The sequence below is a fragment of the Cydia pomonella genome, chromosome 12, assembly GCF_033807575.1.
Source record: "Cydia pomonella isolate Wapato2018A chromosome 12, ilCydPomo1, whole genome shotgun sequence".
Classification (NCBI taxonomy): domain Eukaryota; kingdom Metazoa; phylum Arthropoda; class Insecta; order Lepidoptera; family Tortricidae; genus Cydia; species Cydia pomonella.
In genome coordinates, this window is record NC_084714.1 from 8,126,878 (window position 1) to 8,142,873 (window position 15,996).

At 36.1% G+C, this 15,996-nt stretch overlaps 1 protein-coding gene and 1 non-coding gene across 5 annotated transcripts in view; both read right to left on the reverse strand.

Moving 5' to 3' along the window:
• LOC133523412 (rab11 family-interacting protein 4A) overlaps positions 1 to 15,996 on the reverse strand; it is a 122,595-nt gene that overhangs the window by 13,747 nt on the left and 92,852 nt on the right. The window contains exon 1 of one of the 4 annotated variants that reach the window (XM_061858970.1): positions 8,458 to 9,243. The exons of the other annotated variants lie outside the window; for them this stretch is intronic. Within the exon in view, the coding sequence (XP_061714954.1) occupies positions 8,458 to 8,733 (276 nt within the window). The 5' untranslated portion in view covers positions 8,734 to 9,243. Of the gene's footprint in view, positions 1 to 8,457; positions 9,244 to 15,996 lie in introns of those variants that run through there. 4 annotated transcript variants of the gene reach the window in all.
• On the reverse strand, positions 6,316 to 6,388 carry Trnaa-ggc (transfer RNA alanine (anticodon GGC)). The gene has a single exon. It is a non-coding gene; the product is annotated as a tRNA-Ala (tRNA).

A 15,996-nucleotide genomic window follows, 5' to 3' on the forward strand; every position in this document is an offset into this window, starting at 1 on the left:
TCCGTCCGTCTGTCTGTCTGTCTGTCCGTCTGTCACCAGGCTGTATCTCATGAACCGTGATAGCTAGACAGTTGAATTTTTCACAAATTATGTAGGTACCTATTTCTGATGCCGCTATAATAAAAAAAAAACTAAAATATACGGAACCCTCGATGAGCGAGTCCGTCTCGCACTTGTCCGCTTTTTTTTACTCGACATGGCCTTATTTCACTTATATCGGGTAAGCAATGTGAACATCTAAAGTTATGCATTCGAGTAGGCTGGTGCATGCAAACATTTCTTGGAGCAATTAAATTTGCATGCTATTAAATCAAATCAAGCACGAACATTTAACATTACGTGCGAAATGGTGTCTACGCACTCGTATGACTGGTAGACACCGTTTCGAAACTCCTGGGACGAATAAGTTCATTAATTTTCATTTTTTTTATATATAAAAACCGACCAGCGTAGATTCTATTAAAATTCTCTTTTTAGTTTTGCAGGTAATGTTTTCCCTTCCGTATGGACCTTTTAAGTTAAATATGTAGATACCTTTTTTTAACAGCGACACTGCTCGTTAACATTATATCTTCACTATTTATTTTCATGTTTTTTAGAAACCAATATGATACTGTCCCACTACCTTTAGCTTAGAAATATTCGCTTCTTCTATCGGAATCTTCACTTTACCTTTCATATCGGCTCCAGCATTTCTAATAGCCGGTATATAAGATGAGTTAAATTATTAAAGATTAATATAGTGCCTACATAAATTATCATCTTTAAATAACTAAGTAGATATTACGGAAGGTGGAGGTAAGGAAATAAATCTCCATGTACCAAAAAGTGTCATCAAAAAACCATAAATAGGTGGCGCTACAATACCTAGAATACTTGAACAAAAAAATCGAATCATAGACAGCGCACTTCACTCCGTCAATAGCGCCTAGGTTCTTAGCTACTCTAGCGCTACTCTGGAGAGATTTGACACTATTATTTATAGCTAACAGCTGGACACTTTTGCAACAGTTCTACCATAAGAGATGTCACTCCTCTTAATTCCACACTCCATAGTAGATATCCTACCCGTTTGTACGGTCTGTTGACATCCGGCAAACAAATCATAATTTTATGTCTTTCCTATAACTAGCAGAGTCTAGAAAAGGTATAGTCTGTATAGGTATACTAGTTGGAATGCTGTAGTTCCTTATTTAGAAGACTTTCCATTTATTTTTCTTCAAGTTCAAAGTCCGTATCGATTTCGCTTGTAATGCATTACTCGTTGCATTTCCTTTAAACATCTTTTTAATACAGTAAATAACCTGAATTCAATTATGTTTTCATGGATATAAATGTATTCGTGTGGCTTCAGTGTATTGTGTAGGTATTAAGTGTTAAAGCCACTTATTGAAGCCACTTTATAATGCTGTAAATAAAATTCTGTAAGTACACGACGTAAACACTTGAGTGGTTTTATATAAGTTTATTGATCATAGTCACGCGGCGAAACTAAATATGATAAGAAGGAAGTTTATCAATTTCTGGAAATAGTGTAATCGACATCTGTGTTTAACTTCAGGACATGTAAAAAGTAAAATTGTAATATTATAAGAATTATAAGTCATAAGAAAATTCGATAATCACAGGTTTACCACAGGGGTCACCTATAAGATTCAAGGGTCCGGATCTTAAAATAAAATGACTATCATGGTTGCGTTTATAAAAGAAGCAAAAAAAATCAAGCTTCCGGCGGTCCGGATCCGGCCATTTGGTGTCCCCTGGTCTACTATATTAAGTATTTCGGGTTAAGATTCAGATCAAAATATCACGTACGCTTCGTAGATTTCAAAGACGATTCTTCTGTTAGTTTTAAAGTTTCATAACTAAGCTGACCTACCTAGTAGTCACTAATTACTTTATTATTCTTTAAATGAACAGTTGAGAACACATTCAACCGTGCACATAGGTTAGATAAAGGCATTACATCTACGTTACAGCACCTGATACAAGATCAAAGCATCTTACAGCTTTCACGACAACATTATGCAACTGGCACACGCTTCCAACCGTTTTACATCCAAACAAATTGTCCACGGGAAAATAAATTACATACAAAGTACTCATAGTCATGGATTACAGTGTGCAATTGAGTAACCCTTAATAACTGTTGACTTTGATAAATGGTATCAAAGACGGGTTTAGACGCATGCTATACCAGTGATGGCGCGAGGAAATGCAAGTATAATATAACATGGGTGAAAGTGAAATTGATAAGTTGAATGAATCTCTCTTAATAGTCATATTCGATATTGCTCGAATATTAAAAATATAGATAGCCGTAAATATACGAGCGTGAATGAAAAAGCAAGGAATTTAATAGCCATACAACTATGCGAGATGAATTGTAGGAATTTCTGCAGTATTTTATTTACTGTCTTTTGACGCACGTTGCACGCAGTAATGATTATGAGTTAACGTTTTTTCATTGATTCATAAAAAAACTAATTCCTGGCCGTGAACTCAAACATGTTTCTATGTCATTTTATCTTAGTCATATATTAAAGCTAAATATTGTATTTTACACAATTGTATTTACCAAGCAACCCAGCAATTAATTTATATGTTCTTATTTTAATCTTTAGGTTATTTAATTTAATTATAATCTTATGGCGTTATTCATAAACGGGTGTTATCTAAAATACCTTCGATAATCGTTTGTCCTTATCCGTATTTTGACATTTCCGTTTGTTAAAAAGAGACAATTTAACAGAGGATTGTAAAAGTTTGTTTAGTTTAGCATCTATCGACAAACCAAATCACAGAAAATCATCATCAAACGAGCTCTTTCTCAAAGGCCAACTAAGATAACCTTAATAATTGATAATTCTCCATTTAGTGTGTGAGTGTACATAGTCAAAGCAATCATTGTGTGTACAGACAGTATAATGATAGGTATCAACACAATACCACGATATATTCACGTAAACTTTGAACGAGAAGCAGTCATTATCATTCTCGCTTGACGAGTAACGAACCAACACACGGTGACCTTTTAACACTTAAAAATTTAAATATCATATGAAATAATTATTCGACCCAAACAAAGTTTAGAAACACACAAAACAAAGCATAAAACTACAAGTCACTATGAAATGAATGATATTTTAATGTAGTTAAAAAATATCAGGCAATTCCTAGATAGGTACCTAATGTAGTTAGTATTTTCAGTTACTTGCATTAAAATAACGGGTTTATTGCATAAAAATAATCCATAAAGTAATAATCCATGAGTGTGTAAAAAAATTACTATAGGTAAAGACTAACTTTTGGTTAGACTTAGGTCAGGAATTGTGGACGTATCATACAAGCTACAGCACATCAGAACTTTCAATAGTGGATGACGAGGGCTTTCAATCACATACAATACAATGTTCAACTCACAGTCTTTACTGGGCAGGACTGATTACAAATCATAGCACAGTTAGCAGCAAAAAAGCTGGGTATCCTCAACAAGGTGAGACAGTTGTTTACACCTAGGCAGCTGCTCGACCTTTACTAAGCACAACACAAGTCCGATCGTGTGTGGAATGCTGTTCACATCTGTGGGATGGCTCAGCCAAATACCAGCTTGAGGTGCTCGAGTCAGTTGAGAGGAGGGCCAAGAGAATCATTAATGACGACGATCTGACAAATGCTCGACTTCAAAGTTTGGAGCATCGCCGCAAGGTTGCCAGCCTAACGACATTTTGTAGGATACATTTCGGAGAGTGTGCCGAGGAATTGCACAATATTATTCCTCCGTCCTTATTTCACCATCGAACTACCAGATAATCGGCACTCCGGCATCGCTTCATGGTAGGTATTCCACAAATACGGTGTGCTCAATAAAGCGAGGCGATACTTTACTCCGGGGTGAAGACTGCTGCTATATAAATCGCAATTCAGACCCCATATGGAGTATTGCTGTCACCTTTGGGCAGGAGCACCTGCATACCAGCTTGGACCATTCGATTTAGTCCAAAGGCGCGCTGTACGAGTCGTCGACGATCCCAAACTCACAAGCGGCATTGAACCTTTAAGTCTAGGAGAGACTGCTTCCCTGTGCGTGTTCTACCGCTTGTATAATGGGCTGTGCTCTGAAGAATTGTTTGACATGATGATTTGATTACCTACAGTTGGAAACGACAAGAATTTAAGCAAAAAAATAGTAACAGGAAGTTACGTCTTTCAGCACCTATTGAGACTAAAACAAACCAGTAAGTAGACAGGCGAAAATTGCACGGTAGTTAAGTAAAAGATGGCTATCGTTAGCAATCAATGAATAGCAGAGTGAGGGCGCGTGACTTCCTAGAGAAACATTTTCTTGGTTCAGACTTGTCTTACAACTTTCCAGCTTTTGTAAACAGCTACGTTTACCTGTAATGATGGATTGTGAGCGACTGTTTAAATACCCAATGACGTGCCTAAGTGCCCTCAGTAGGTACAGTCAATAGTATCCAAGGGTGTTACGAATTAGTGACAACCCTGGTGTTTCTGGCTTGGAGGTTCGAAACTTTAAATCATTGATGAAATACATGGGAATTGGCATTGTTAAACTGACAAAAACTCACAGTGTAAAGAAGGCAGCTAGATCGCCGGATCGCTGCATTATGTGAAGTCATGATTGTTAATTAGTTTTTTCCTTTACAATTTTACTTGAAGTGGATATTTGAGTGTGAAGTTATGAACTGACGTTTCACTAAAAGTAACTGATTTTATTTTTAAGCCTTATTTTTGCATAATGACTATAACTTTACTTACTTATTTACACGTTTTATTGTTTAAGAGTGATTTTAAGAGTTAGGAGTGGAACTTTAAGCCAGCCAGTATTTAAATTAGCAATATCAGAACTTTTCAAGATTAAATGTCTGTGGTTGAAAACAAAACTCCAATTTGATGACGTAGGTAGCTAGATAATAAGAAGTTAAACATAGAACTGTTGCTATTAATCCAAAATGGTTACCTCTAATCTCTAATTAGAGTTCCGCTGTTATAATTTAATTGTAATGAATTACAGAATTTAAATTTAGATACCTAAATAAAATTGTTAAATCTTTTTGCAATTAACTTCTTCCTATTGGATTATATTATGTTATGGTATATTGATAATTATCAGGCTACATTTAGGGTTCTTTGCAACAATTCTACAACTAACGTTCCATGTGCCGAAATGTAAGTATGTATATCTATCGTTCCTTGACAAATGTGCTCCATACGGGTCACCGAACATTGTAAATTCCCATATGTCTCACTTGAATAAGCATCAGTCGGTTTATGTTAGACAGGTATTATTTTGAACTCTATTTTTAAAGCAATAAGGTTTACGTGTGACAATTTGTCACGCTTACGATTTACATTTGCTAGTCATTCGCTCCAATAATAAGTGCTAACGGTCAGTTTCAGTCCGTTCGGTGGCTAATTAAATAATTGTCGAGTTGAATACAATAGTGCACGAGGGATCGATCAAATATAGTCGCAAAGCAAACTGCATTTTTATAAGTACAATTAAATGGAGACAATAACGTGTTGCACAAATGGCTGAGAACCTTTTACCAGTAAGCCTACCTTACCAATTTCCATTTTGCTCAAAAACTTAAAGAAGGAGAAGTCACTTGAATGAAGAACTACTCGGAAGTAGTTAATCTATAACACGATATTATAATACTGGTGTTACAAAATACTGTAGCATTAAAACATAAACAAGGATCTCGTGTAAAGGAGCAGGTAGCAAATACATAAATACTAATGGAGGAAGTGAGAAGGATGGAAGTGCAACGTTGCGGTAACCTAATTACTGCAGTGACGTGTGTTCTGGCCCTGGCACGGTCCGCGAATACGAGAAACGAATGCATTGGGAATGTAAATTTATAGGGGTTGAACTGAATTTATTTCTACTTTACAAATGTAAGTATTTTGTATTCGCTGAATTGAAACTTCTTCATGTTACCTACCGGCGGCCCTGGCATAGTTTGCAAATAGGAGATGAGCTGAATTAATCCATACTTTTTCAATTTATGTATCTTCGCCTTGCTGTGCTGACACTATCCCACAACTTGGTAGGTGTGTATTATTTTATTCCATGAGCGAATATTGAAACGCTTGACTCTTTAATGTAGTTCCTTATCTTACTCTTTAATCATCTAACGTTTCATAATTTTCTAACACGGTTCGATCATAAAATATACGATCTAGGTATTGGATCTTGAAATTACAATATAAATTTGTAAACCGTCTACAAATAATCATTAGTTGATTAAATAATCTAACAAATAAATTAAAAGTGGTAAAATTCACTGTCTTGGGTGGGACTTGAACCCACGACCACTGGATCGCCAGCCCAGTGCTCTGCCATCTGAGCTACCAAGACCTTACCCAATCCAGTGAATAAGTATTTCCAACGTGAGCCATAGGGAGAATCATTTGCTGACGTTTCTGCCTTAATCTGCTTGATACGAAATTAAATAATCTAACGTTGAAATGTTTACTCATGTTACAGGGCCCAGCCCATTTTTAAGGGTAAATACTGGCTTCCGAAACTATTGCGTCAAGTTATTCAAGACAGCTTAAACAAATTTTACAGGTATTACAAAAGTAAGATGGAAATCAATGGTAATCAATCGAATGTTTAGTTACGCCGACAGATCCGTAGCGTCGTTAAATAAGTATGAAATTGGTTTCGCTTTAGTCATTGCAGATATCACAATAGCTACACATTTGAACGAATAGGTAAGTACAACATGTCTACATTGCCTGCAGCAAGTCTATTGGATTGTTTATGACGCGTAAGGGCTTCTTGAATGATGCAGTGAAGCAGAAGGATTCAAGTTTAAACCATGTTTAAACGGTATAAAACGCATTGGTCCTACCGATCCATTATACATATCTCCTCTTTAGGCCTCAGGGCACTAAGTAGCGATGCAAATAGGATGGCGTCACATAATGTAATTACTTTCCATAGGGGTGGCCAAAGAGGGACTTAGCGATTTTAATTGGAAACTGGCGTTTAGCCCCAAGGGGATCTTTATTCAATTAATTTGCTTCAAACAGATTGTAAATTCCTAGAATCTTCGACAAACACGTAAGCTTTCACTGCACACGTAAGAGCAAGTAACCGCGTTGTATCTTTCTAAACAATTGTTAAGAATAAATTAAATTATACTATTGTTACAGCGCCAATCCTATCTCGGAAACAAACGCTCGTAATGTGAGAAACAGCGTTTTTTAGAGATAATGCTTTATCTGATGAAGTTGTAAGAGATTTATATGGCACTCACTAATGAGTATTTTTAAATTACTTAGATTTAAGTATTACACAAGTCTTTTAAGTCAGTTCGAAATTGGACGAGAGACTTTGACGATACAGATAAAGATCTTCAATTACCAAGTAAAAGACGATATAGATAGTTTTCAAGTCGGAGCCTTTGTAAATATGGATTTGAGGGGAGTTTGGTCGATGAAATACCTACCGATGAAGGATCGCGTGACAGCCGCGAATAGAACCACCAGAATAAAAAAGTATATGTATCAGGGAACAATAGGCTGTGTAACCTTGGTGTAAGAGTCACGAAAGCTACCAGGTTAAGTTGGTATACAAATTCGCCGGCGACGGTACGGCCAGGTCCGCGGACGCGCCTGATCGACCGAGTAAAAAACACTTGATTTGGATCGAGTTCCGTTGCCGGTTACGCACCGGCTGGTATTATAGTGGCTACTGTACTAACAGCAATAATAGCTGACCATTAATCGACCTTGTCTCACTGCGGTAAGGTTTACGAATGGTTAACTGTGTCGACGATAGTACTCGTAATGTAGAGCATTGTGGACGAATTCCAATCAGCTATGAATGGGCATTTTGCGAACGTCTGGCAACGCCCAGTTTATAGAGGCGCTAGACATTTTCTCACCTAGATAAGAAGGGATATAAGTTTCACTAGTACCAGTAATAAAACTGAGAATAGTAAACGAGAGGCAAGAACGTAGGTACGCAACCTTAAGGTCAATGAGGTTGACCTATAGGTCAACGGGCTTTAGTCTAGGTAACATTATCTGGTAGGTGCAGCGCGTTGGTGACGTTAAGGTATTGTCTGCTTGCATTGATCTTTTTATTGAAGCAACCTTCGATAGGTGTCCAAACAATCAACTATTACATAAATGTTTAAGACACTAAATGTGTGGGATAGACTAATATTTGCTTAGTAAGTAAATATCCCAAGGAGATGATGATTTAATGCGAAATTCCAACGCGCAACCACGCACCTAAATAAACGCTTCTAACCGACGACGTGCATTTTTGTCTAAGTAGGTAGAGTGTGGAGTTCAAAGGATTAAATGGATTATGTCAAGCAGGTCACTTTTGGTAACTAGCTCCTAAAAGTTATAACATCGAAAGGCAAGGAAACATTTACCGAAACTAATTAAGAAAACTACGGATCTCACTTGATCAGACAGATTGTCGCACCACTGATGTGCTGCAGTCTTCTTTCCTCCATTTAAACCATTCGTCAGATGCGGTGTCAGCGGAGAGCCAGTGAATAGATCCTCCGTGACGCTGGAGTCGGAGAATATCCGACTCCGGGTCTCCGGAGGCGGACCCTGTGGCCCCACGAAGTCAAACTGCCCGTCCCACATGTCATATTCGAGCTCCAAACTCTCTTCCACTTCCACCGGCTCCATCGCGCCGCCAGAGCGGTTGAACAATCCCGATTTAAACATCAACACTAGATTACAATCCGAAACGTGTGTGCAAATTAGCTTTTCATCTATCCACACACTTGTCTATGATAGGTACTTACGTTATATTTAAAATTTAAAGCTTAACTTAATGGCACACTAGACTTAAAGCGGTATTGATGGATACCAATGACCACGTAATGTATGACTATTATTAAATTTGCACTGCATACACGTAACACACTGTCACATAGCTCACATAAGAGGCATAAGAAAATCCCATGCACAGTCACTTGACCGGTATCCGTTTACTTCAAAACAATGTCCGAACTCCCTAATTGTTATCATAAAGTAAAATTAAGATTATATCGCGTAAGACAAAACGGCGACGATTTAAATTTTTCAATAGTTGCGTTGACATCGTATTGTCTATGAGCCTCAAATACTAAAAATCCAATTGGAATGTTACGATTTTTATTTCGAAATTAGAACGATTTGGACGATGTAGCGTAACGCGTGAATCGGGCAGAGAATCGCGATCGGCACTAACCGGCGGCGCGCCCCTCCCGCTGTGACTACGACACTATCAGCGTTCGGCCGTCACACAACATACAAATACAAATAAAGTTTATTCGCTCTGTGCGCGCATATGCAGTATATGCACCAATGTCTGATATGCAGAGGCAATAACCCCTAGCTCCCCCAGCCCGCTGGGTGCATTTCGTAATTTTACGGGCGAGGGCCCACCATTATTGCGTTGGTCGACAGATGGGAAGACCCCGCAGACACTTTGGAGATTTTATTTGCATTCTAAAGCGCCTGTAAAAAGGCACCCTGACAAATGAATTCAAACCAAGGCTAAATTACTTTAACGAACTTTTTTTAGGAACAATGAAAGGAAAAAAGGGGCATTGAAATTTTGTCGTTACCAAACTCCTAAACAAGCGAAATCAAAATGATATAGCCATCCAATCTGTATAGCATTATTTTTTACCCATTGAGTGGTTTAAGTTATGAATAAACTTTTAATAAAATACCTAGGTATTACAGCATTACTGAGTTGAGGAAACCGAGAGTTTACCTAATCTTCATCAAATATCAGGTTTCTCCGTGTTGCATTAGGTATTCTTAAATAACGTCTGCATCTTTAGCTTAATTACGTAAAGAGATGCTGCCCATATGGCCTCTTGTAAACAACCAGACGTTCAGCTTATCTTAAATGAGGACCGAAATAGAATCAACCAAGTTTTTTAGGAACTATGATGGTTTATAGGTAAAAAAATACTTTATTTTAATGAAATGAGAAACACAAGATGCGTCTATTTTTGACATTAATAATTGAGTTTAAAGATGCGTTCTGAATGAAATGAATGACCAATGGGTTCGTGCCATACGAAACGCCCTCTTAAAAAGTATTGCACCCAACCTTCTTCAATTCAGATTATTGCGTTTGATAGCGGCTAATATCTATTATTGAAATTTATGTCCTTAATAGAAGATTAGTTGTTAATTATATGGAGAAACTTTTAATAATAAGTAGGTACAATAGGTAACGCAATGGCAATAAATAGATAAACATGTGTCATAAAAAAACATATTTACACTTTATGTAGTAAAAAGAACTAAAAATCATAAATCTCTTAAGTTTGTAGTAGAACTTGGACTGCATTTTGATTGTCTAAACCTAATTTAAATCAAACATGGTTCATAATTCACTATGACAAAAATCAATACAATTTTAATTTAATACCGATACGACTTTTCATTCTTGGAAGGTCCTCCTGAAAAAACGTAGACCACACAATACAATAGTCGACAATAGTCGTAAGAACCAAATATATAGGTGTTACAGTGTTATACAACTCGCTAGACAAACGAACGAAACAATGCGATCTCATACATTTTAATACTGTTTTTGTGAGTCCAACAGCCGTGGAAAAATGCTAAATCGCTGGCAAACAAGTGCCATTCAATATTTACGGAATCCGCATAAAAAGTATAATTAGTATGTTTTGCGACAACGGGTGGTAAATTAAGTGTCCAAATGCTTTATGTTTAATTCTATGTATTTAGGCAAGGTAAGGCAAAGAAGACTTCGACAGGTTTGAAAACAAAACATTATTAACATCACTGTTAGTCTGTTACATGCCTTTGAAGTCATTCAAAATTCGAGAAAGCTGAACGAATTTAGGTAAAATTTGTTGTGGCTAAGTTAAATGTGAAAACCGTCAAGTGGGGTAGCTGGAGACAGACGGGGTATCTTTAAAAGACAAAGGAAATACTCCCCATCTTTGAGTCAGGATTTACTAGTCTTAGAATTTATTTCAACAACTCTTAGGCAAAAAAATTGTTTAAACTTATCTTTCACCAGTTATCCTACTTGACGGAACTGTGTTATTTATGTATTATATAAAAATAAAATATTGCAATGGCAGTCGGCTAATCAAGTAACATCAATCATCAATTCATCATCTAATAGAACAGTATCTTTTTGAATCTTTCGGCGCTTTGATCTTACATTAATAGGCTGGCCTGGCCTGTTTTAGACAGTCGGCCTCTTGGCCATTTGTATAATAAAGCAGTAAAGTTTATAAAATATTAAATAAATACTTTTTCACCACACCAACAGGTAAAGGCCCTCTGTTCAAAAACTAATGAGAAAGTTGAATTTTATCCACATGTAGGGTAAAATAAACAGACTGCAAATGTTTAGTCGTTTCCTTGTGTTATAATTGTTATAGCTGGTAGAATTGACTTTTAAATGATAAATATTTATATAGATATATATATATATATATATAAATAATTCAGCCTATATGCGTCCCACTGCTGGGCACACGCCTCCTCTCATATGCGCGAGAGGGCTCGGGCTATAGTCCCCACGGTAGCCCAATGCGGATCGGGGACTTCACATACACCTTTGAATTTCTTCGCAGATTTGTGCAGGTTTCCTCACGATGTTTTCCTTCACCGAAAAGCTAGTGGTAACTATCAAATGACATTTCGTACATAAGTTCCGAAAAACTCATTGGTACGAGCCAGGATTTGAACCCGCGACCTCCGGATTGAAAATCGGACGTCATATCCACTCGGCTACCACCGCTTCCAAATTTTTAGTCGTTTCCTTATGTTATAATTTTTATAGCTGGTAGAATTGACTTTTAAATGATAAATACTTAATAACGGTTTTTGTTTGATATTTTACAGTTAGGATTATTCTCGCGTTGGTGTGGTGAAAATTTTGTGTTTTACTCTGTGGCAAAATTTATTTAACCCTCATGCCTTGAAACCCTCGCAACGCTTAAGATTTCACCTTTCGAACCACTCGCTACGCTCGTTATTCAATTTTGGAATCTTTCGCTTGCTCGGTTATTAATATTGGCACGAGCGGTTAAACAACAACTTTGCCCCCTTGTAAAACAAATAACTATTACTATAAGTATACCCCGTTTTTTTTATTCGAATTTTTGGTAGAAGAAAAAAGTAGTGGTAATTATTTTTTTTTCTGAAACGCTAGGATTCTATTATGATATCTAATGTTGCGGTATAATCAATATACGTACGTAGAAAACAATATTGCCTGTAACGGAAGACAGATATTCACAAATCTGCGCTGCAACATATACAACCAATGCCAATCTCATGAATTAGAAAATAAAGATCTACTACTAAAAAATATATTTGAAAACCTCTTTTTGAAATTATAAAGAAAATAGGGCAGTATATACTTTCTAATAAAACACCCTACAAATATTTTTTCAAGATAGCGTCCTACTATATAGAGGTTTATCAGACTTGGACACGCAATGCTCGGCCTCTGGGGTGTTCTAATCGCTGTTAAACATGGACAAGCCGAAGGCACAAGGGAACCACTTAATTGCGGCCTCTGATTACGATTACGCATTTGATAGAGTTGGTCTGAATTCTACTCGTACGAGAGTTCATCTTAATAGATGATCACTGGAGAAACAAAATGGTAACTTAACGGTTTCTTCCCCATCAGCTGGCGACGCTCTTGGCCAATGTAAAAAGAATTGCATCATCTCTAAAGAGAACTCGCAATTTTATGCAGATTTTTTCTCATGTTTGACAAATAAATTATTATTATTATATAATTAAAGGCGAGCAGCTATTTAGCTGATGAGCCTATGTCACACAGTATCCTGTATTATACAGTTCAAAGTAATAATCTTTATCTTTAAGACTCAAATATCTAAGGAGTTTAAAGGAACACGTTGTCGGAACTTGAGGTCACGTTACAGTGGCGCCCGATAACTTCGGCTCGCTTGCGAAACACAACTAAGCAATGGTAATACATAGTTGCTTCTGTTTAGTATTCCCCTCACAGTCGTTTATTGAGAGATTAGTCATTCGAGGGGAGGAAGGATAATAGGATCGGAGAGCCGGGTGTGTCCAGAAACTTTTATTCCATGTGCATGATGTTCATGACTTGTGACGTCATTTATTTACTTAATACGTGTTTGATAGTCTCAAATAGTCTATTGAATTTGAATTGCTTTTAATAAGACACGTAGGGTATTATGAAAATAAAAGTGCATTGGAATAGGTAGTGGGGGCTGTGATAAAGTTAGGTCAGTGAGTTCACAAGTTTTATTTAATGTTTTTATGTTTATTAAATAACCTGTCAATTTCAAGTTGTTATTTAATTGCATAGTAATTTTATTGTCAGATTTTTTAAAATTTACCGCACTTTTGTTGCGACACTACTCGCTGGCGAGACTATCTAAAGCGAAATATTAAAAAAACATAATTTCTACTAGTCTAGTATTCAAAATGGCGAAAAATAGATATACTGCTCCGAAAAATATGTATGATGATACCTCATTGGATTCGGAATAATGTCTCGAAAAATGTGTACGAAGCGCTTATTCGCACATTAAAACTGCAATAATTATAAAAAAATATGATATTTAGTTTTTGGCCAATATCTCATAAACTATTAAGTAACATTTAAGAAATTAAAACCAAAGATTTCTGAAGAAGAGGAAATTTCCTATAAAAAAAGTCTAAGAAACCTAACTTTATTAATTATAGTTTTAATTTAACGTTGAAAATAGCCCCCCACGCGTCATTTCCGCGCGCGGCGTGAAAAGCCAGTACTGATATTAAATATTTTTTAAAGGTATTCAATTTTAATTAAATATTTGAAAACTATATGGTGTATTATATACATGTCAAAGAATGTGTCACTGTTAGAAATTTATCTTAAAGTTATTTATTCAACAAGTTCGGCATTATTAACTAACAAAATTTTCTCGATCTTCGGCTTTATTGTAAAATAAAAAGAAATGTTAAAATAATTGGCCTAAAAATATTTCACTTCATGGAGCCGTTCTTATAGGTAGGTAGGTATACTTACTAAACAAGATCACGTTATAAAAGTAAAAAAAAAATTAACACTTCGTTTATAATATGATGATCTCTCAAATTAAGCATAGCTTAGTAGTCGTACTATACTCGAAAAGAAAGCAAATAAGAAATTTATAGCGACACAATAAAGCTTATTTCTGTACCGTCTTCTCATGACCGATAGATGATAGATTCTTTAGAGCTATACACGCTGTATCAGATATCTAGAGATTCGCCTTGAACCGCAAGTAGTTGCCTTCGCTAGCTTCGATTAGCCTTCCCACATTAGTAATTATCGCATCTGGTGACAGCCATATGGGATGTAAATATGTTGACATGAATGACTCATACAATTCGCTGGAGAAACTTGTAAGATATAACCCCTACAGAAATTTTAACCTCGAGCAGCCCGCCATACAAGAAAAATTGGCAGTATAATTCGATGGTATTAGAAAATAGAATAGAAATTGTTTCGTTTTAAAATCGAACGAAACAAAACAAATACGGTTTTATTCCAATCTAAATTTGCAGGTAATTTGTATTAGTATTAGGACCGTAGGAAGCAAATAGAGGTTAATATGCATTAAAAAAAGTCAAATAATGCCTCAGTTAAGTTTAGATTGAAAAACCGCAAGTAGATCGCAAGCATTATAAAAGAAGAAAAAGCCAAGAAAGTAGCTTATTCTCAACTTTTCGCCTGCTGAATCTCTGAAAAATTCACTTTTAAATTATATTTAGTATGTGAACGTCTCAGACCGAGCTTTATTATTTTAGGAACAGTTGAAAGACATTGTATTACATGTTTTACTACAAAGAATCAAATTGATCATGTTTAAGTCACAATCAATTCGCGTTGAGAAAGACAAGTAAAGATGTCATATAGACACAACCATAAGTAGACTTTATTTCATAGGTATAAGGTATATAATTGATATTAGCCGTGTTTTTGTCGGTATGTAGTAAATCCGTTCGGGTTCATGCGCGGTGGGCACAATGATGACTTGATGATGATAAGCGGCCCACATAAGAGTCCGCATTCAACCATAGTGAAGACATCAGCCAGGGTCAAGGCAATCATATATGTGCTTACACTGGTCTCCGCTAGCGAATTAATTTGTGTAAAAGTCGTCAAAAAGTTTCAACCTTATTTTTGATCCCCTTAGAGTCTGAATTTTAATAAACTTATTTAGTGGCACTCTACAAAATTTATCTTAGATTAAGATTCCCCCTGTATCTGATATATACCGCATCTGGTAAAAAAAGAAATGCTGTTATTATCAGTATTTTCTTAAACAAAATAATTCTCGTCGAGAAGTCATCAAAACAATATAATTTCATAAGCATAATTTTATAAGTTCGCCTTTGTACAAATGATGTATGTTCTTTCCTGTTTTATGTTTCTTTCTGTACAATAAAGTATTTTACTACTACTACTACTATTTAATTTTTGTTTATTATTTTTGTCTACATTGGTACAATTTGGAGGATAAATAGAGTGTCCTGTTCAGTATAATATAAGTGCAATTTCAGCGTATGTTCTAAATACTCTTCCTCTTAGTTACGAGAACGTATTCTATTTTCGTAACTCGACGGAAGATTAATAACTAAATAAATAAATAACAAAATTGGGACATTGTGATTTTGTATATAATCCGCCCAAAACGAGGCGGAATAAGAATAACAAATATTTAAGACAAAAAGTCGGCCCTAACGAGGAGGACTGTCGGAACCATAGGGCGTTGTTCGGTCGAGTTCGCAAACACCTTATCAAGGCAACGTTCCAAAAATATACTTACACGACCTTATTGTCAGTGTCTTTATACATATAATAATAAATATTAAAAGGACATTTTTATACGAATTAACTAAGTCCCTCGGTAAGCTCAAGAAAGCTTTGTGGCTACCACCAGTTCGGCACTGACATTAAACGCTATC